Consider the following 22,196-nt stretch of genomic DNA (forward strand, 5'->3'; position numbering starts at 1 on the left):
GGGAAAGTGATTGGTAGACCTAGAGAATGACCTTTCTAGCTAAATGATTGCTTACGTTTTTATGTACAAGGGACAACAATTTATAACTGATAGTTTGCTCGATACATGGCCTTTTTTTTATAACTTGTGAAAAAAAGTTGTTATTTCCAACTATAAATAAACATCCTAGATATTCTTTGTTCAAAGTAAAACGCGGTAGCTATACAAGAAGTACTAATTCTTACCTAGTGACATCTTGTTTTAAGAATATCTACTCAAATAAAACAAGATAATATCTTGAGCAGTATGAAGAGAATGACATGATCATATGGTGTAGATACCTCTTGACTATCCATTCATCTTCTTATTATTTTGACACCTTAGGCTACAGTTTTTGTCATTTCTGAATCAAATTGCAATTTTGAAATGTTCAAGAGCAGGCTTGAGATCATAATCCGGGCCTGAGTAGTATTGAGGGTTTTCCGGTGATTGGCCTATAGACTGGGGGGTTTCCGGTGACAGCAAGAAGAATTATGGCACTGAAGTCGATCAACCTTCTTCGACTGCACCCTGTGTAATTTATGGTTAGAACTTTGCCATCCTAATTTAGGGGGAGTAGAAATAAAAATATGGTTAGAACTTTGCCATCCGTTCAAAAACGGCGTGATGCCAAGCTTATTATTTATTTACAGAGTATAAAATATCATTATATTTTCTCTTTTTTTAAAAGTTCTTCATATTTTAATTCTGTATGTTTGATATGCATTACTTCAACCACTGCGTTACTAGAAAGAATACAAGACCAATATTTTGAGTACCAACCTTTGAGTACGCAAAACTTAACTCTCATGCTACTTAGTCATACGACACAAAGTCATAAAGTAGCACAAAAATTGAATCTCCTCAAATTTAGAAACTTTCAAAAGTCAACCCCTTTCTCTTTCTTCCCTCTTTCCCCATCTCCCATCTCAGGAGCTCCTTAGGCCATGAGCTCCAATGAAACAGAGGAGCTCATCACTCCACACCCGCCTTCGCCATCACCACCGCCCTCGAAACCCAAACACCACCCTCGAAACCCAACCTCTCTTCTCCTCCAACCCTTCCAATGGCTCAAAATGCTCTCCACCACTCTGCACCCCACCTTCATCCTAGGCATCATCCTTGTCTACGGCCTCAACCTCGGCTTCTCCGACTCCTACTTCCGTGTCGTAACAGATTACTATTGGAAAGACGTGCAAAAAATCAACCCTTCATCAGCTCAGTTCTACATTGGCTTTTACTTCATCCCTTGGATCTTAAGACCTCTCTGGGGGCTCCTTACTGATGTATTCCCTATCATGGGATACCGTCGTAGGCCGTATTTTTTTATTGCTGGTGTTGTTGGTGTTTCATCCGCGGTTCTTGTGTCCATTGCAACAAAGTTGCCTGCAAGCTTGGCACTCCTTTGTTTCATTGGTGTTCATGGTGGTATGGCAATGGCAACCGCGACAATTGATGCTTGTACTGCTAAGAATAGCATAGAAGTGAAGGAATTAGCAGCTGATTTGCAGAGTCTTTGTGGATTTTGCCATTCTTTGGGTGCTTTGTTGGGGTATTCTACTAGTGGGTTTCTTGTTCATAAGCTTGGAGCTCAGGTTTGTTCTCTTCATTTTTGTTTAATTGATTATAATTATTTTTTTCGAATAAAATTAAAATAAACTAGCAAATTGTTTTATCATACCGTCCATATAAGGTCGGAATAAATAATAGTTTTTGGTTTTAATCGAGAATAACTTACTACTACGTAATATATTGTTGATGCCAATAATAATAACAATAATTATAATAATTAACCACATTAGCGTAAAGACGAAAACACGGTTTCAATCTATTTTACATAAATAAATGGTATGGTCAGAATAAATTATTGAAGTGAATATGACAAGGAAACTAGTTTTCGTTAAACTTTTGAAATTGGAGTAGGAGTAGAATGATGTAATTTATAGAAAATATCTAATTTTGTTTAGTTGTCACTTTGTGCATGTTTATGTTATACATTTCGATCTAAGAAAAAAGGTCGTGTTTAGTTGTCAGTTTGTGCATGTTATTTAGAGTTCCTAGAATGTAATAAGGCAGCAAAATCAAGCATAGAAGCCCAACCAAATCATAAGGCAAGATTAGCATTGTTACAAATCATTCGTTCATGCAAAATAATTTTTTAAATTTGATTTCATTTCATTTCTGCGCTAAATGCAACTAATACAAGTGTGACTGTGTGAGTATTATGTTTCCAATTCCACATTTTGAATGAGATAAGCTGAACAACTTTTACTTTAAAACCTAAGTTACCGGGTTAATCATCCTATTATCAATTGATTTTAGGACGGATCATCATGACGAGTTTTGTTAATATAATTTATGTACTCTTACATACTTTCAATTCACAACTAGTAATAAGTGATGCACTCTTTAATTCATTTAACAAATCATAGAGGATTGACTCACTTTTCACTTTAATTGGATGTTTAGACATATAATGCATGCATGATCCTGAGTTTTAGCTTTGTCCTCAAAACAACTGTACTTTTAGTCATCAAAATTCAAAATCTACTCTAATATTTTGTACTTTGTAACATAAATGTATAATGCTGTTTGCCAAGAACGCTAATTTAATTTAAAGCTTGCATTAATATGTGCAAATACTGCAGAGTTTTTGGTTGATTGTATGCATTATTAATTAATTTGCTATGCAAACTCTCATTTTGTAGGGATCACTTGGGATTCTTACTATTGCGCCAGCAGCATTCCTAGTTTTGGGATTCCTTATTTATGAGTTAAGAGTTGCCAACTCAACTAGTCAAGGTTCTAAGAAGGTAAGTCCCATCGTATGGGATTTTTTTTGGTTGGTAAGGAGAAGGCCCTGCCGGGCTAAAACCTCTCATAGAGTCACATGTCCACCTAACCTAGATTAGTGGGCTAGGCTATTTGAGAATGAGCGAGAAGGAAAAATAGATCCCATCCAAAGAGCCTTTAATTTAGTGGGGTTTGATCTCATAACCTCTTGATTATTGTGAGCTGCAAAATAGTTTGGTGTGCATAAAGGATGTAGACGTCATGTAGTATTAGCATTCATACAATAATGGTTGTAACTTTAGTCAATGTTTTTAAGTATATAATTGCATGATCATGTGTAATGCAGGTTGTAGAGAGGGTAGGAGGCGCAATGGAGGATATGTATAGAACAATAAAGTTCCCTCAAGTGTGGAAGCCATCACTCTTCATGTTTCTATCTTTGGCCCTCAGTTATAGCACTCACGAAGGTCATTTTTATTGGTATACCGATCCTGTAGCTGGTCCCGGGTTTTCCAAGGTTTTTCAATTTCTCTATCCTTTTACATTTATATGCGATTTACATTTGCACATATAACCCTTACCTCGACGAGATTAAGTAAAAATGACCTTAATATAAAAAGATGACTTTTCATCTAAATATGACCTAAAACGAAATAATTCGGTCTAATCAATAATGTGATGCTTTTTCCAAGCATAAATTTACATGGGCCATTATTGTGACTAATAGTCTAATCGTCCATCTTTAGCTTGACACTATTTTTAATTGATGTAGGAATTCGTAGGAATGATGTATGCAATCGGAGCTGTAGGCTCAATGGTTGGTGTATTCATCTACCACAAATTCTTGAAAGACTTCTCACTTAGAGATCTCCTCTTCTATGCTCAACTCCTATACGCCGCATCTGGAATGTTGGATCTTATGTTCATTCTTAGATGGAATTTACCTCTTGGAATCCCCGATTCAGTCTTCATTATAGTGGAGGAAACTATTTATCACGTAATAGGCCGCATTCGATGGATGCCAATGGTAGTTTTGAGCACAAGGCTTTGCCCTTTAGGCATTGAGGGAACATTTTTTGCACTCCTAATGTGCATTGATAGTGTAGGCTCACTTTCTTCTAAAATGTTGGGAGGCATGGTGCTTCATTATTTGGATATTTCAAGAACTAATTTTAGTAATTTGTGGCTGGCAATTCTAGTAAGAAATTGCTTGAGATTTGGTACAATTGCTTTGATTTTTCTTGTACCAAATGCAACCCAACATGATGTTTTAGTTCCTTCAAACATTACTTCAAATAGGAATACAAGTGCTAGGGTACAAGAAGCAACTTTGGAACTTGTACCTCCTAGTGAAAAATTGGACATTTGATTTACCAAAATTATTGTTTTATTTATTATATAGCTTAGGGCCGGGGCGAGTAGATATTATGTACAAACTCTACTCTCTAAATTTTAAGAAGATTGAGTATATAAGTTAATACAATGTTTAATTTGTCTTATAATTGTTAAACAAAAATTGAAGTAAGACGTGTGTCGATTTATTTATTTTTTAAATATAAGCAAATAAATTAATTTGTCTTATAATTGTTAAACAAAAATTGAAGTAAGACGTGTGTCAATTTATTTATTTTTTAAATATAAGCAAATACATCACTGCAATATTGAGATTTAGATTTTTTTTTTGTTAGAGCAAGTTTAGCCCAAGTTTTAAATAGCCTGAACTTTTGGAGATCCCAAAATTCAGAATTTATGATAACCTAAAAAATGATATGCATATGTTAAAATATGTCAAGTTCAAAACGATACAACAACAGCAGCAAACCTTTCTGCGATTCTCATGCTACCAAACTTTTAACAACAAAAACATGAAAGATATCAAGCTACAAAAACTTTAGCATAAATCCTTTACCTCATATCCAACAGGATGATAGCTGCCAACCCCATAATCAGTTAATAAGTCGAATGTATGGACAACATTAGGAACTCGTCGATCCCATAAGGAACCATCCCAAAATAAATGTTTATCTGAAGGGTGAAAATGTATTTTAGTAGTATTACTTTGACTAACAAGTGAAGAAGCAGCGCTGTTGGACATAATCTGATCCAGTTGGCGAGTTACCATGTTATAATATATAAGAATTTTTTTTTGGTTGCTTCAGTGCGCAAGGATGCAAAACAACTAGCATCACTACTAAATTTACCAGCCCTACATCTTCAAATGTTTAGATAGGGCCTCTGAGATTGAAAACGCGTCCCATAATTTAACATCGAGGGAGCTGGACTAGAGCAATAGATGGGTCCCATAGCTTTACATCAAATGTTTGAAAGCAATGATTTCTTATACAGATTTTACACTTGTTTTTTTTTAAAATGGATTTATGCAGTTTTATCATTTTAATTTCTAAGTTTTATCAAATTTCACATTATTATGCAGTCTTGTTTTCTAGTGTAAGAGTTTTAAATCACTTGGCACATATTTACAAAATTATAAGAATCATTATATTGTATATACACTAACTTTTTTACATAACAGATGACCAATCCAACGTACTGATCCATTGGATGTTATCAAGGTTCCTAGATATTATGTGAAAACTCTAAATGATTACTTTCAAATTAATGTGCATTATTTTTTTTTCGACTTTAATTTTTTTTTTTTTTTAAAAAAAAAATCTTCCCTCACAATCTTAATTACCATTATCATTCTTATGTAATTTTAATTTTCCAATAATCTCCACTAATCTACCAAGTAATATTTAAACGATGCTATTGTATTTCCTCTAAATAAAAAAAAAAAAAAAATCGATGCACTTGTGATGCACTTGTAGTGAAACCAGAAATTTTACATCAGAATGGTCAAAATCAGGATTGAAGAGTGTGCAACGGAAGCGAAGATGTGTTTGATTGAGAAGTATAAGTTGAATTGATTGGCAAGATAATTAATGTAAATGAACACACGATTTTTATGTAACGACGAGCACTTTTATTCCACTATTTGAATATAGGAGAGTACAGGGTGAGTATTACGAGAACTCTTAAAATAAAAACTCACAAAAGAGTATTACAAAGTAGGAATAGTGGATTCGTAACGAACGTAAATAGTACAAGGAGGTGTAGTATGTAGGAATGCTTGTGTATGGTATGGCTTATTGTGTTATGTTGTATTCAATGATTGAATGCCCATTACCTATATTTATAGGTGTAAATGGAGCTTGGAAGAAATGGCCGGAATATTCTAGAAATTCCTCCATCATTCGTGTATCCATAATGTTCTAGAAAATTCACAAACCATGTATTATATTCTAATAGCTTCCAATGTCAATAATGCTCTAAAACATTCAAATAAGATATTATTCTAGAGAAATCAAGAGCAAGTAATGACCTTGCTTGATTATTCTGGAAGCTTCTAGAATATGCACAGTTGTCCACCAAAAGAATGAGTTTATAAAATTTGGGCCAAAATACTACAGTAAGTCTAAGTAAATGCTAATGGGACATTGCTTTTTAAGAAAAGACTAGAGAGAAAAGAAAATAGCTTAGTCTCACGTAAGATTCCCATAAAGATCTCACATGTTAACAAACTATGAAAATTTGTGTGTGTGTGTGTGTGTTTTTTTTTTTTTTCATGATGCAATGCCAAGAAAAGAAAAACAAGCAAAACAAAGAAAAACAACTAAGAAGGTTTTAGTCAAGGGAAAGCCACCCCCTAACGTCTTCTTCTAAAATAAGGCATAAAGGAATAAAACTAAGAAGATCAAAATCCATGTCTTGAGTGACTCCGCGGTTGGCCAACCAATTCGCCGTGCAACTTCCTTCACGATATATATGAGCTATCTTTACCTCCCAGCTGTGTTGGTTACGCATATTGATGCATCTTTTAATTAATTCATGCACATTCTCACTTCTAATATAGCTGTCCCCTGCTTAAGAATTCGCACACATGCGAGGTTGTCCAATTGATTTTCCTGTTTTTCAATGTAAATTCTTAGCTAACTCAAGGCCTCGGGTTAGAGCCAAAACCTCAGCTCTAAGGCAGGGTGTACAACGACCAAAATTAGCAGCAAAACCTAAGATGAACTTGCCTTCTTGACCACGAATTAGAGCACCACCCCTTGCTGGCCCAGGCCACCCCTTACCTGCACCGTGAACATACCAACCGAAATCAGGAGGCTGCCAATTCACATACTGTTGCTGCCTTTTAGGCCTCGAGGGAGTACCAGCATTCAGACCATTTAGACTCCTAAACACTTCATCCACCCCGAATTCGAATGAATTGAAAGCTCCCATATCTACGAGAATCTCATCTCACGTCGTCGATTGAAAAACTAACAAGTTTGCTAATGCCAAATCCACCACACAATGATGCCAAAGAGAGTAGGCCAACCTTGATCATCATCGTGACTGGAATCTCTAAGATTAAGAGTAATCTATCCAGTCCTTTAACGAACCTTGAAAGAAGCCTTGAAATAATTTGGGAGTAAGGACAATTCTCCAGACTTGTTTGGCAACAAACGCAAAATTAATGTTTAACCAAAATCAAGGGGTGGCCATGACCTACCTTAGTCACCTCGGATTCCGCCCATGGTTGAATATGAGGAAGCCCCAACTTAACATTATGATAAACAAAAATCATTTATTTAGTAACATTTCTATAAATAACAACAAAAATCTCAATTATCATAACATTTTTATATGTAGATCAACAATTGTGATCCCATGAATAATTTTTTTTTTTTGTTGATTTACTTATGATAATAATAATACATTATATACTTTTTTTTTTAATTTAATTTAATTTATTTTTTTATCATGCTGATAAACTTGTATTTTTTCCGATATAGATAATTATATACTCCGTAAATGAAAAATTAAGATTAGAGAAGTTTCTTGTAAAAACAAATATTGGTTTTTTTTACTCCCTCCGTTCCCTTTTGTTCTTGACGTTTTGAATTATACGCGGTTATTAAGAAATTATATAAATTTGAGGTAAATTGTAATAAATTCAATCATTAAAGGCACAATTGTACTTAAAAAATGAATATTGTACATGTGGGGTAAAAAAAAGTAGGCAAAAGTAGAAGAGAGATGAGAGAGAAAGTAATAATGAGTATTGAAAACCAATTAAAATATTATAAAAAGTACATTTGCACGTGAAAAGTAGATGGCAATTGAATATTTAAATTATGGGTAATGTTTTATGTAGCCCTAAGGGCTATATTTAAGCATTTAATACATTCTCGAAAATGGTATAAAATTAGGAATTTATGACAAAAACGCATAAATCGGTGTAATTAGTGTTTATATTTTCATGATTTCCTAACTTTACACAATTTTCTAGTGCGTTTTTAATGCTTATATGTAGCATAAAGGGCTATGTATAACATTTTCTAGGGTAATGTTATATGTAGCCCTAAGGGCTATATTTAAGCATTTAATACATTCTTGAAAATGGTATAAAATTAAGAATTTATGACAAAAACGCGTAAATTGGTGAAATTAGTGCTTATATTTTCATGATTTCCTAACTTTACATAATTTTCTAGTGCGTTTTTAATGCTTGTATGTCGCCTAATGGGCTATGTATAACACTTTTCTTAAATTATAAAGCAAGGGTAATTCTGTCCAAAATCAATGACTTAAAAAGAAAAGATCCTAAATTAATCAATCAATAACTATATAATCTAAAAGACACACCAGAAATGACACGTGTCAATTTTTGATGTGTCCTTAGTATTTATTTTTTTGGGTTTTTCTACATTATAACCCTCTAACTTTTCGTTTTCTACGATGTGCCCCACTTTTTGAGAAATCTACACTGTAACCTCAAAAAACATTTAGCTTCTATACGGTAACCTTGCTGTTAACAAATTCCGTTAGTGGAGCACACTCACCACTTAATAATAATTTTTTTATCGATTTACGTGTTGGAAATAGTTCTGTGAAAAGTTTTGGGGGCTATTTTGGTCCTAAAGGATCCAAATTGAGCTCAGATTTGACAAAAAAATGACACAGATGTCTTGTTTTGTGTATTAAATACGTAAACACGCAAATCGAGACATTTCTTAATATGCAGAACGAGTCATTTGTGTTATTTTTTTGTTAAATCTAAGCTCAATTTGGCGGCTTTAGGAACAAAATAGCCCCCAAAACCATTAACGGAACCATTTCCAACACGCAAATCGATTAAAAAATATTATTAAGTGGTGAGTGGGCCCCAGTAACGGAATTAGTTTACGGCAAGATAACGGCAAGGTTACCATATAGAAGCTAAATGTATTTTGTGGTTACAGTGTAAATTTCTCAAAAAAGGGGGCACATCGTAGAAAACGGAAAGTTAGAGGGTTATAATGTAGAAAAACCCTATTTTTTTTCAAATAGAAAATTTTATTTAAGGAAATTATGAAAAAAAAAGTTTCTTTTTGTCAACAAAATATACAAGCAATAATGTTTACCTTTCTTAGGTTGTTACACAATTAAGTATGTAGTAATAAGGAAATAAATAATTTTTTTTAAAAAATGTAATTCTAGTGGAATATAATTGATTCTACAAAGATATTAACTTTATATTTTGTATGCTATAAAATAATTTATCAAAAGAAAATATGAATAAATTAAAATAATCGTGCATGGCACAGGATGTCGGGACATAACATATAGTGTGTAAAGAATAAAAAGGAACACCAAACGTAAAAAAAAAATCAAATGGGAACGGAGGGCGTAGAAGTTAATATTGTTGTTGTCAACTTCTCATCTTATGTGAGGAATTTTGATTTGATAGGAGTCGGCGTAGACCGTGGGCACACTGCGAATTTTCCTCTCTCCTTCAATCTCTGCAACTTCTTCGACCACCCTCATTCTTCAACATGGTACTCTCTCTGTTTCTCTCTCTTGTATCATACTTCACTTATCAATTTGATTTTTGTTACAAATGATTTTATATCTAGGGTTTTACCATGAATTTGAGGTTTAGTGTAACTTCTGCCTTGTTGTTCTTGCTTCTAAATTTGATAGGATTATACGAATTTGAAGTTTTGGGGATTGTTGTTTGATTAGTAAAATAATTTGCTGATGAAGTGGAATTTCATGTAGTTGAAGTAACAATAATGAATTTTAGAAATTGGTTGTTTTTTGCAATTAATTTGGGAATTAGGGTTTGCAGATATAATCAGTTCTTGGACTGCTTTACTTTGGCTGCTTTCAGTGTAATGTGATTAAGCTGCTCTGTATGTAATTGATAATATGCTTATTTGTGATGTAGGCGGTAAAATTGAGTTGGTGGCGAAAATTGAGCAATACTTTGGAATTCTGTAGTTTGCTTTCTTCTTGTGTTGTTCGATCAAAGTTAATTTTAGTTGCTGTTTATATATGTAATGATTGATGTGCTGCTATATGAAATTGGTGGCGAAAATCAAATAATAGAAAAGAATAATGGTTTACGTTCTTTTATTGCTTTGCTACTTGAGGCATTGGTAAATACCAGTAGAATTTAGCTCCACTTAGTAGAATTGTTGTTACTTGGAGTGTAATTGTATGTGTTTTTATTAAACGAAAAAAAAATCTGATAAGCTTGTTGGAAAGGGTAAAACTTGTATTAGACCTTTATTTGATTGACAGGTTTCTAATATAAAAAATAACTGCTTTGAATCCAAATGGAGAATTTCTTATTGAAATTTCCAATTTCCTAGTTTTTCTTTGATGAGATGGAAAATAGATTTTGAAGTGAGTGTTTGCTTCGAGTTGATTTCTATTAAAGCTAAATTTTGGTTGGCTATACTTGTGTAATATTTTATTGTTTACATGTGTCAATGATGCTTTCTTGCCATAGACCTATTCATCTTAGATGCAATCTTTAAAATATCTGGGATGCAATGTATGAACTTGTGTTTATTCCAGCTATTTGATGCTTGTGTGCTCTTAAGCATGAGCTGACCTTGTACTTATGTATTACAACAAACTCTTTTAGTCGATGAAATTGCTCGCTGTGTAAGACATGTGCTTATGCTTTTCTAATCCACCAAGAAAAGAGAATCAACAAATGTCTGGATCTAGGTTTTGTGTTTTTTAGTGTTTCTAGGTCCTTACAAGAACTATATACTTATGACTCTGGTACTTCTATTGGAATTCCAAGTCCTCAATCATTTGAGTGATAAATTTACTTTTCAGCTTTCTTTTCAAATGGTTTGAGTGATCCAAAGTTGTTTGCAAAACCTAGGCGATGCCTTGTTGAAGTTTAAAATTGTAGTGCAATTATTCAATCAGTCTTGTTTTTTTTGACTCATGTGTATATGGTAACCCATGCTTTACTTATATATTCAAAAGCCTGTTTTAGCTGCCCTTTAGTGGCCTTAGCTGGAACTGTTTTTATCCTACTTGCTAGATTATCTAGAAACAAGTGACTGACTCTACATGATCGACTTCTGGTGCTCCAGCACATAACCATGATTGTCATGAACGTAGATGATTCTTTAATATATATTTTTTTTTGTTGAACTTTCAATATGCTTGAGCATACTGAAAGCAATGTATGTACGCATCTTCTGCAAGTGGTTTGCAATGTGATATGGATTTTCTAATCTATGGAGCCAGTTCATCATATATTTGCTGATTTAAATTGAATATATAGTTGATATTGATTCTTTAGCTCCCTACTTTTGAGCCTTGTCATTTCCTGACCCTTTGGGATGCTTACTGGAGCCTATTTTCATTTCTGCAGGACAATAGGCATACAATTATCCTAATGCAGACATCACAGAACAGATCAACTCGAACATTTATGGATTATGAGTCAATAAGTCAAGCAATGGATGGTAGGTTTTCAATTTTTGTTGCTTTTACAAAATTACAAAGTTTTGTATAGAAGTTTGGACCTTTTTTGTATGAGCTGTTTGATTATTGGTGGAGGAAGCTTTAGTGATTTCATGAGGATAAAACGTATGGTAAAGAACCATGCCTGAAAGATCTACAACTCTGTGCTGATCCATATCAATGTAAGCAGCAGAGGTCAACCTAATCATAATCTATTTAGACGTAGACTTGAAGAGTCTTTGCCGGACAAGCCACCTTAATAAAATTTAAAATTAAGTAGTAAAAGAATATGTTATTTTCAGTTATTTGTTAGTAATTGTTAGCTGCTACACTATAGCTCTGATTATAAGTAATTAAGTGTATGGGTACTTTTTTTCCCAACACCTGCAATTTATAGTATTTACTTTAGGATTATTAAATGAAATATTATTTACTTTTCTTTAACAATAAATTATTGCAAAATATGTATGAATGTTGTGTAATCTAGGGCCAGCAAGCCTCAAAGATTTATAACAAATTGTGAAACCAAGAGTTTGAGAGGGAATTTGGAACATCAGGAGTAATAGTGGCAGCCACCTTCTGGGAAGAGTTCAGCTTGCCACATTGCCACTGACATCATATGGTAAGCAAATGTTTGGAGCATCTGCTCAAGCAACGGGCCTAGCCATAAAAGTACAACAGTGTATCCAACTCCAATAGCTCCTCTTGACTGTAGTATCTTTTGTGGGAAGAATGACTGTAGTATCTTGATATATCTGTTGAGTGATTAGTCTGTAGCCCTGATTTTACTTATTTCCTTATTTATTTATCGTATTTTCTTATGCAGTCTTGCATGCTTTACGTGCAGGTATCTGTGCATTGTATGAAAGGAAGCTGAAGGAGATAAATCCAGCCCTCAGAAACATCAGTTATGACATTGGTGATTTATACAATTTCATCGATGGGCTTGCTGATTTGAGTGCATTGGTGTAGGTCCCTCCTCCTACTTCTATTAATTTGATTGTATATTATTAACTGAAATTGTTGATTAGCATTAGCTAATTATTATGATTTTCATCTTCTTTAATTTTCATGTTCTTATATGGTTGAAGTTAGGGATAAAACTGGAATTTATCTTGCTCCTTATTTCCTATAGACATGGTTATCTAAGCTCTGAAATCATTTTGATACTCATTTCAAACATGAGTAATTTAGTTGTTCATTTGTTTATCTGATTTTGCAAAATTTGTAGCATAATTTCAGTGTTTGTTTTGCCCTAGTTTTTCCTTTTTTTTTTTGAAAGATTGCCCTAGTTTTTCCTGGATTACTTCTGTTCTGTTCATGATTTTAATTCTCTTGATTAGTCTGATTATTGCTGTCTTTGTTTTGTTTCTGTAGTTATGAGCATTCCATTCAAGGTTACTTGCCGTATGATAGGCAGTGGATCAAGCAGAAGACACTCCAACGACTCAAAAAATTGGCACGATGAGTCAAGGAATGAACTGCAATTGTTTTCTGGTGACTGAGTCACTGCAGATTATATTTGCAGTAGAAGCCAATTTATCTGTAAGAACAGTGTTTATACAAAGTTCAGAAAGTACTCAAAGTATGTAATGTGAAATGTACTTATTAACCTTAGGATGTTGAATTAGATATGAGATTACAGTTATGATGGCATAAGATCTAGCAGTTTTTATAAATCCACTTGGCTGACTGTTTTTTATGTCATTTTTGGTATTAGCCTGTGATTGAATGACCCAAAATTATAATGAAAATTGAAATTCTCCTATATGTCGTGAGACTCATGATTGTGATAACAAGATATACAGCGTATACTACTCCACTTGAATTTTACATTGATTAGATAACAATTTAATTCAATTTCTGGCCTTGCTGCACATACCTCAACAAGATGTTTCAAAATCACTTACAACTTACACTCTTCACAACGATGAGATCTTGGCCTAGTGGCAAAGATCGAGAGCCTAAATACAATAGGCTGTAAGTTCAAATCCTCCTCCCCTGTTTCCTGTTTGTAATTTTTAATGCTCTTGTGACTTGCACCAAAAGTACACTCTTCAGTCTTCACTGACTTGGTTTTTTTGAGGAAAAGGTGAGAAGGCAATATAATAACAATTCGAAGTCCACCAAATTGTTCAGATATATTTTTCGGAAACATTAACTTAATTGCCTTAATTATTTCCTGTCTAAATTATTGCTTCAGTTTCTTCCCATACACCAAAATCATGGATAACCTGAACATTAAAAGCTATAAACATGGATAACCTGCTAGTTATTGCTCCACCTAAAGCACAGATTCATCACAGAAGAATACAGTTCATTAGATGTCTCAATAAGTCCAAGAAATCTCATAATCATCCTCAAAAATCCACACACGAGCGTTGAAGTGAGGCCGTGAACTGATTTGTGAAAATACTCGATTGTATATCATTTTTTTTCACTAATCTTTACTCATGTTACAAAAATCTGTTGCGATCAATATGTAACTCTTTCCGAAACTTCAATTACAATAGATATCTTTCATTGTGAAAGAATTTGTAGAATGATTTCATAGGTATAAAAGAATCAAAATGCAGGTAACTAGTATTGCTAGAGAAGGAATACTAGAACCTATTTCACTCCAGCAATGGCACCGAAGATGAAATATTGAGTCCTGCGGCTCTGAAGCTAAGTTCCCTAAAACCAATACACGTATCTATCTAGACAAATTATCCCCTAAATCTCCAACATAAAGGACTGCAAAATGTCAGCTTCTATCAACGCTGGTCATGAGAGATACTAGCTCAATTTTGCTATCATCCGGAGATTCTGCAGATTCTGTACTTGGGGCTTTAGATGGAAGAATAGAGGAGGTAGGATCAGTCCTCGGTACTAAAAATATGATCAAGAGTGGAGAGATTCTAGCTATGTTACGGATCAAAATGGCAACCCAAAGATTGTCAAAACCTGTTCTTGTAATATTCAGAAAATGAAGTAAGATACCTCCTAACCATGACGAAGAGAATGTACCAATGTTACCAATAGACATGATTAGTGCAAAGAAGGTGCCTTCTATTCCTGAAGGGCAAAGCTTTGAACTGAGTACAAGAAGCGGCATCCATTTGAGCCTCCCAAGAAACTGGAATGCGCATTCATCAAGCACTGCAAAGATATGATCTGGTATGCCAAGTTTCAAGTTCAACCGTAAAACCAACATCAAATCAAGCATCCCTGATAAACCTAATAAAAGCTGACTCCAAAAACAAAGATCCCGAAATTGGTGATCTTTCAAGGCATACTGGTATAATAGTGATCCCAGTATGGCACCAGCTGCACCAATGGAGAGAATATAGCCAACAAATTCCTGCAAATTTTGGGAGAAGGAAAGAAATATAATACTAAGTCTGTTCTCACCTTACCAGAAAAAAGTGGAATTAAGTTTAGACAAGTTCACGTACCCAGAATATTTAGATAATGTCTACCGAGTTCAGTTTACAACTTAAATTACATTTCAATAAATTCATACAAGGGGATATCAGGTGACAAGAATGAAGGCTAAAAGCCTAAAACTAAGGTAAATAAAAAAAAGTAATCAAAATCGCAAGGGATATTCTGCAAGAATAAAAGAACAGCCACATCCAGTACTCACTTGAATGATGCCTAAGATTCTTAACAGCAATATATCCTTAGAGTGGGCATTTTATATAAAAATCAAAGGATATCTCTTTTTCTAATTTGTAAAGTCTACAAAGGTTGAACTAGACCTGGGTTTAAAATTAATTTTCATCAAATTACCCTTTAAACCGTACCCATTCTTGAATATTTATTGTGTATGACCAAAAGCACAAGTGATTACCATGTAGCCATTTTCATAATCAATCGTTAATTATTCCAGTCATACCTGAGAAAAATTAGGGCCTGCATCTGAATCAGTATACCAATAAAACATTCCATCATAGATATTGAGACTCATAGCATTGCTGAGGTACAGATATAGACATGGCCGCCATACATCTGGCAATTTCAGTGTGTCTGTCATGGCTTTGGTTGCAACAAGGAACTTCTGGCCAACCTGATTCAAAAAGAGATTACTACAGCGTTTGCACTAATATGATACAAAAACCTATTGGAGAAAGACAGAAAAGTGAGCTACCTGTTTGTAACAGAAGTTCACCGTTTGAGGCTCTTGAAGTGTGATTCCCACCAGACATATAAGTGCTGCGGGGATTGCCAGCAATCCAAAGACCCCCTTTTGTTCAAAATAGGGAAAATCTCACATGAACTCATGTATCAAACATGAAAGTGCTTTGTGTTTTTTTTTTTTTTTTTTTTTTTTAATTCTATGTATGCAAAGAAAATATATCAATGAAGTAAGGAATTCCACCTGTGGGCCAATGAGGTGAACCAAGAGACCACTGAGAAAGAATCCCAGGAGTGATCCAATGGAGGAGCTCAAGGAACATAAGCTTTGCATGTCAGGAGCAAGATGCTGATGCTTATTGGAGTTCTGTGCTACACATGCATCAACAGTCACATCTGCTATAGCTGCCCCAGTACTCCCTATTGTTAAAGACAGCACTGCAAAGAAGATATGCATCTGCTGGTGCAAAGATAAGTACAACATGGGCACTATACCAAGGATACCTGAAGCCAACACAGAAAACTGGTTAAAGCATGCAGTGAAACATGTGATCACACAAGTACACTTGCATGTTGAGATTTGGGTGAAAAAGGGTGTTATGTACTTATGTTGTAAGATATATTCAACTATTTAAGGAAGCCTTTAGCTTAGTATATACAGTTCCAACAATAAGTGACTACTCGAAATCTAATCTGCGGGCGCTAGCTAACCAGGCAACTTTTTATTGAATCAAACAATCTGTAGTCATTTATTGCTCTTCATTGTTCTAATTAAATTATTTCGTGCATCTAATATGCAACTTTTGGTCATTTGATGGGATAAAGTGTGATGTATGAAGAAACTTTCTGCTAGTCTTCTAAAGATAAGATAGGTGCAGGACAACAGTAATTTACTATGTTACTCGGACTCTTCATTTTACCTCAAGTACCCGTGTCGGACCCTCGACCCTCGGACATGGGTATGACACATGGACACTTCATTTTAGTTGAAAATCATAGAATTATTTCACAAAATAGCCGAGTCGGACACTTGGACACGTACCCGTGTCGGACATGGGTACTCGAGTCCGAGTAACATAGGTAATTTATAGACTTGAAAGTATGAACAATAAAAAATAGGATAAATAGTTATAATCAATCCCTGAGATTTTGCAGCCGTAAAATCATGTTTGATAGATAATCCAAAATTTCAGAAGAGACAAAGGAAACAAAGGTGGTTCTATTAGTTTTTCGTGGATTTGAAGAAAGGGGTAAATGCCCCCTTTCTCCCCAACCCCTGAATTTGAAAAGGCTGAAACTCTCTAAAGGTCAGTTTTCAACTTTTGATTACAACAGATTACCATGTCTCACCCGCTCACAGAACGCTCAATGTTATATAAAAAAGACCCTCAAAAGTTGTAAGCTAAGGGCCATAACGCTACAAAAGCCTTTTTGCAATAACGTGTGTATAAGGTTACCTAATACATACATCCAATTTCTCCCCTTAACACACCCAAGGGGATTTAGCATCTATACTGGTATCTGGGTACTTGGAAACAAGAGAAGAAAGGTAAATTTTTGTAGGCATTAGACATCTAAAATGCATATGGATTACAGAATCCCATGATTCTCCATAATCAATCCAATGAATCCATGGTTAATGATCAGTCCTGTGACTCTGAAGGAAATCAAAGAGGTAAACCCTTTTCGTTACAGCTACTAAAGTTGGCTAGAAGTGGAATAGTAATCTCTGAACTGATCAAAAAGCTCAATAATACTTTCAAGAAGCTTTGAGTTTCTGCATAATGTATCATCAGGATGCACTTTTAGCATAGTGTTTAGCATCTCTAAATGGATGATATATATCCTTAAAAATTAACACCCTCAAAGAATAAAAAGTCTACTACATGTCACAGTTCCACTTCAATTTAATTTTTCAGCTTTATGTTGGAGATTCCACTTTGTTGTCCATTTTACGTTATAAAAATAGAAAAATTCCACTTTGTTATCTACTTTCCTTTTGTATAATATTTCACACATGCCTTCTTCAATCATCCTTAAAATCTAGGCTAATTCTTAACTAGGACCTCTCACACAAGCACGGCACCGCAAGTGGGGTGCAAGAAGTGGAATGCTTACTAAGCTAACCAAATTAAGAGATCAGGGAGCATTCTAACAGTTTTTAAAAGGTTGTTTTGTCCTTAGAGGAATCATCATTAATTCATTACTTTTCGGGATGCTGTTGTCAAGTAAAAATATGGTGAAGTACTGCCTTCATAATCTACTATTCTGTCAAATATGCTTCCTAAAATCAAAACTTAGCTATATGCACACAGCACCTCCAGAAGAAACAACAAACAGCAAGTAATTGAACACTGAAACTTCATTACATTGTTCAAAAACCGATATTTAGTAGTCAATTTAACTATCACAATCAAAGCAGAAATATCAACCATATTCATATACACAACATTTCAAGCCAAATAACCATACTTAAATTTGATCAGAATTTACCTGCAAATATGAAGTAAGGCCTTCTATGATATCCTAGTACAGGAACCACATCTGTCATTAGACCCCAAATGGGTTTAACCATCCAAGGAATTGCAGTAAACCCCTGATAAATCTGTGCTTCTGAAGGCTGCAATTTCTGCACATCCTTCATGTAATACTCGGTACCGACACGATTTAGGGCTCCACCCAAACCCTGACTAAATCCATACACAATCACCACCCCAAACACAAAACTCCAATGCATCTCTTTTGCAAGCATTTTGAGCCAATTCAATGGTCCCCATATATAATCCCAAAAACCAAATTTGGGCACATTTTTATCATCTTCTTCCTCCATTTCTTTCAACATAGTTTCTGGGTTTTCTTCTTCAACCATGATTTACTAACAAAATCTCAAATGTCAACACTAGTCAATCACCAACTAACTAACAGTGAAATTTTCTGAAACTAAAGGAAAAAAAAAAGTCAAACAAACATCTCACAAATCACAATCTGGGTGATAATTTCTTCATTACTTCAGCTCAGAAAATTCACCAGCAAGCTCAAAAATCAGTGCTTTTTCATCTGGGAATTAAAAAATTGAGCATAATTAGCCAAATCAAAAAAAAAAAAAAAAAAAAAAGCTCAAATAAATCTGAACTCAATAAATTCAAAGAAGATGAACTGACCAGTGAATAATTTGCATCAATTTATTTATACCAACAAAAAATTTGAAATTTGGGATCTGAGCAAATGCATAATTCTTTTATTTAACTTTGAATTTATTTGACTTCAACTTCGATGCAGGTGAATATCCTCACATGGGTATTTTTTATTTTTATAAAATCATGGGTATTGCAAAATGCAGTATATAATTTTATAAAAGTTTTTGGTTTAGGATCATTTCATAATCAAACAAATTAACAGCAATTAACGAGATTTAGAGCAGAAAAATAACTTGATAGTAGTGGTTGAAGAGTCGCTTGAGTTCAAGGTTTTATGAGTTGACTAATTTAGGCCCAACTTTTTTTTTTTTTTTTTTTTTTTTAAAAAAAATGTATTACGTGCAATCTTTGAATATAAATCAACTTTGTGTGTTATTACCGTCTTAATGGCAATTTTTTTTTAGGGCCATTTATTAATCAATGGCAATTTGTTCATAAGAACATACCAAGATATATCTGTAGGACAATGATTCTCCCACACTTGTTCAACACTAAAGGGCACTAATCTAACAAGATGACGAGCGACCGAGTTTCCAACCCTTCTAACATGTGACCATGAGACAGAATCGAGGTCTTTACAATTAAAGAAAACATCCTCTAACATAGAATCTAAATCAGTGAAATAGGTAACACATTTTGAGAGTCGATCAACCACAATCAAGGGCCTGTTCACATTTACTTAATTTCAGTTCAGTTCAGTTCAGCTCAGCTCTAATCAGTTCAGTTCAGTTCCAATCAGTTCAGTTCAGCTCTTAATTTCCCTCTCACATAAAATATTCATTTCAGCTCAATTCAGTTCAGTTCAGTTCCAATCAGTTCACTTCAGCTCAGCTCCAATCAGTTCAGTTCAGCTCAATTCAGTAAATATGAACAGGCCCCAAGTTGTCCGATTCAACAATGACCTTCTTGAAGTCGTATCATTTTGCAAGCCTAACACCAAATGCTATAGCTTTACATTTCACAATTTCAGGTGGCCGTCTTCCTCAAGATCTACTAGGGTCCGAAATCTAATCTTTCTTACTTTATTTTTATCATTTATATTCCATACAAGTCTACGATCACGTACGAAGTATAAATTAACATAGCACAATGTAGTTACTCTCTTTATATATATTTTTTAAAAAAACACTATTTGGCATTTGTACTATTTACCTAATTTATTTTGAATAATATGATTGATTCATATAATATAAAAATGAAAAAGAAAGAAACAATAGTCTTGTGGGGTGTTCATTAGAATCATCAACTTTGTGTGTTAATGGCTAATCTAGTGTGTTAATATAATACTAGTGTCCGAATTTTAATCTTTCAATGTATTTTTATCATTTATATTAACTACTAGTCTACAATCACATATTAATAAACATAGTACAATGGACTTACTCCATATTTTTTTTTTAATTTAAGCGAAATGTTTTGACTTTTTGCACTATTCACGTAATCCAATTTGACTAATACTAGTGATTTATACATTTAAGAATATATATATATATATATATATATATATATATATATATATATCGTGAATACTCATTAAAATTGTCCTATTAATATTGCTTTCTCTCCTTTCTCCTTCAATCCCTTTCTTGATTCCTTCCCTATGCACAAACCAAACACTTTCTAAGTTCCATTTTCATCATAGCGTGAGACTAAGTAACATTCACCTAGTTCAATGTTAACTTGTTTTTTTTTATTTATTTACATAATCTATAAATAATAATAATAAAAAAAAAGAATCATCTCATATTGTGACTAGCAACTACATAGTTAAGATAATTTGTGGGTGTGAATCAATATTCTTGTCGGTGTATACTCATAATTAACAAGCTAGCAACTACATAATTAAGATAATTTAAATTTGTATAATAATAAGTGGGTCTCAAATTAAACAAGCAATAATACTGATTGTTATAAACTGTGATATTCGAGAAAAAGGAATCAATGTTATTAGTAATAGAATTTGTATTAAAACCAATACATACATACATGAAGTAGTATATGATGCAGATCGAGTTGATTTTGAAGCTTAGGATGCTAAGTATTTCTTGGAAAGTTTAAGCCTGGTTGGAGTAGCAGAGACGCGTAACTTCCCACATCCATCTCGACCAAACATACCATAGCCTACTCCCAACCCATCACCCAGTGAACTCTCTTCAGGCACGTTAAATTGCACCCTATTAGCTAATTGTCTAATTTCTGTTACTCGATATCTTTCCTTTGCTTTCCTTTGCCTTTTTCCTCCTCTTTTCTTTTTACTTCTTGAATCGTAAGGCACAGGGAGAGCCTTTTGTATCTTAGCTGTTGGAGGTTCTTGCAACTTCTCAATCTTCTTTCGTACCTCTTGGAGGAATTTCCTTCCAATTTGTCCCGTTGAGTCTCCTCTCACGACATCCACTCGAGCTGCAAGGGATAACTTTGCAGCCAATGCACAAGACACATGCCCTCTTAAGGAGGGAGGTGTACTGTGAAACACTTCTGTTTGCTCAATATAACCAACACGAAGCTCACTCGAAAAACCTGCTAGAATTTTGTTTTGAGCCCCAATAAGTTTAACGTTACAAGCTGGCAGATTAGCTAACTCGACTAAACCACCAGCATCGGCAATGAGTTTAGCAGCAGTGGCAGTCCCAACCAGAGCGGAAACATTAGGTGCAATATCTAATGTCCGACTCTCAACAAACTTGAGGTATTTTATTCTTATTGAATCAAGCTCAATAACACGATCACAAGCCTCAAGAGTCTTCTTTAAAAGATCCTCTGGAAGCGGCGTTCCACAAGTGGTTGAAGCTGTCACTGATACAACCATGATCAGGGCAGAAGACAGGACGTCGTTGAGATGTGACACTCGGTGCATATCAGTTTCATTGCCGATCATCTTGACAAGACGAACATATTCTACCGGGTGATGAATTAGATTTTCAAGTTCAGGGAACTTGAAGCGGTAACATTCCCTAATAAAATTGTATTCCTTAACAATTTTGTCTTCAATATTTTGTAATATTTCTAAATTGTCACCTAGATCGGACGCATCCATGATATGATTGTATTGAGTATTTGTAAAATATTATGAGGTATGATCGATTGTATTGAGTATTTGTAAAATATTTATGAGGCAAATCTTAAATTGTACAGTATTGATGATCTTGACAAGTATATATAGCCTATCGAACTCTAAATTTTCCTAATCCTATGCACTGTCAAATTACCATAAAATCACTAAGAATATTTACCATAAAATATTTATTTGCCTATAAAATATCAAAT

At 34.1% G+C, this 22,196-nt stretch overlaps 3 protein-coding genes and 1 pseudogene across 4 annotated transcripts; 2 read left to right on the forward strand and 2 right to left on the reverse strand.

Annotated features, from left to right (window-relative positions):
* Positions 1–965: 965 nt before the first annotated feature.
* LOC145595881 (putative folate-biopterin transporter 6) lies at positions 966–4,180 on the forward strand. The gene is made up of 4 exons (XM_081652308.1): positions 966–1,613; positions 2,727–2,831; positions 3,158–3,328; positions 3,584–4,180. The coding sequence occupies exons 1-4, from the start codon at positions 966–968 to the stop codon at positions 4,178–4,180; spliced, it is 1,521 nt and encodes a 506-aa protein (XP_081508434.1).
* Positions 4,181–9,531: 5,351 nt separating this feature from the next.
* Positions 9,532–13,384, forward strand: LOC145595771 (enhancer of rudimentary homolog). The gene is made up of 4 exons (XM_081652194.1): positions 9,532–9,677; positions 11,525–11,618; positions 12,464–12,584; positions 12,994–13,384. Exons 1-4 carry the CDS (start codon positions 9,675–9,677, stop codon positions 13,082–13,084), a joined length of 309 nt encoding a protein of 102 aa, XP_081508320.1. The 5' UTR covers positions 9,532–9,674; the 3' UTR covers positions 13,085–13,384.
* Positions 13,385–14,016: 632 nt separating this feature from the next.
* Positions 14,017–19,231, reverse strand: LOC145595772 (putative folate-biopterin transporter 2). 2 transcript variants are annotated; one of them, XM_081652196.1, is made up of 6 exons: positions 19,166–19,231; positions 18,229–18,792; positions 15,980–16,239; positions 15,749–15,844; positions 15,497–15,667; positions 14,017–14,959 (listed from the first exon to the last, which is right to left on the reverse strand). In XM_081652196.1, exons 2-6 carry the CDS (start codon positions 18,602–18,604, stop codon positions 14,363–14,365), a joined length of 1,500 nt encoding a protein of 499 aa, XP_081508322.1. In that variant the 5' UTR covers positions 18,605–18,792; positions 19,166–19,231; the 3' UTR covers positions 14,017–14,362. The 2 variants fall into 2 exon arrangements, with proteins under 2 accessions (XP_081508322.1, XP_081508321.1); XM_081652195.1 differs by lacking the exon at positions 19,166–19,231 and adding an exon at positions 18,897–19,155.
* Positions 19,232–20,958: 1,727 nt separating this feature from the next.
* On the reverse strand, positions 20,959–21,966 carry LOC145594438 (U4/U6 small nuclear ribonucleoprotein Prp31 homolog pseudogene; annotated as a pseudogene).
* Between the last annotated feature and the right edge of the window lie 230 nt (positions 21,967–22,196).

Source organism: Chenopodium album, chromosome 19 (genome assembly GCF_948465745.1).
Source record: "Chenopodium album chromosome 19, dcCheAlbu1.1, whole genome shotgun sequence".
Lineage (NCBI taxonomy): Eukaryota > Viridiplantae > Streptophyta > Magnoliopsida > Caryophyllales > Amaranthaceae > Chenopodium > Chenopodium album.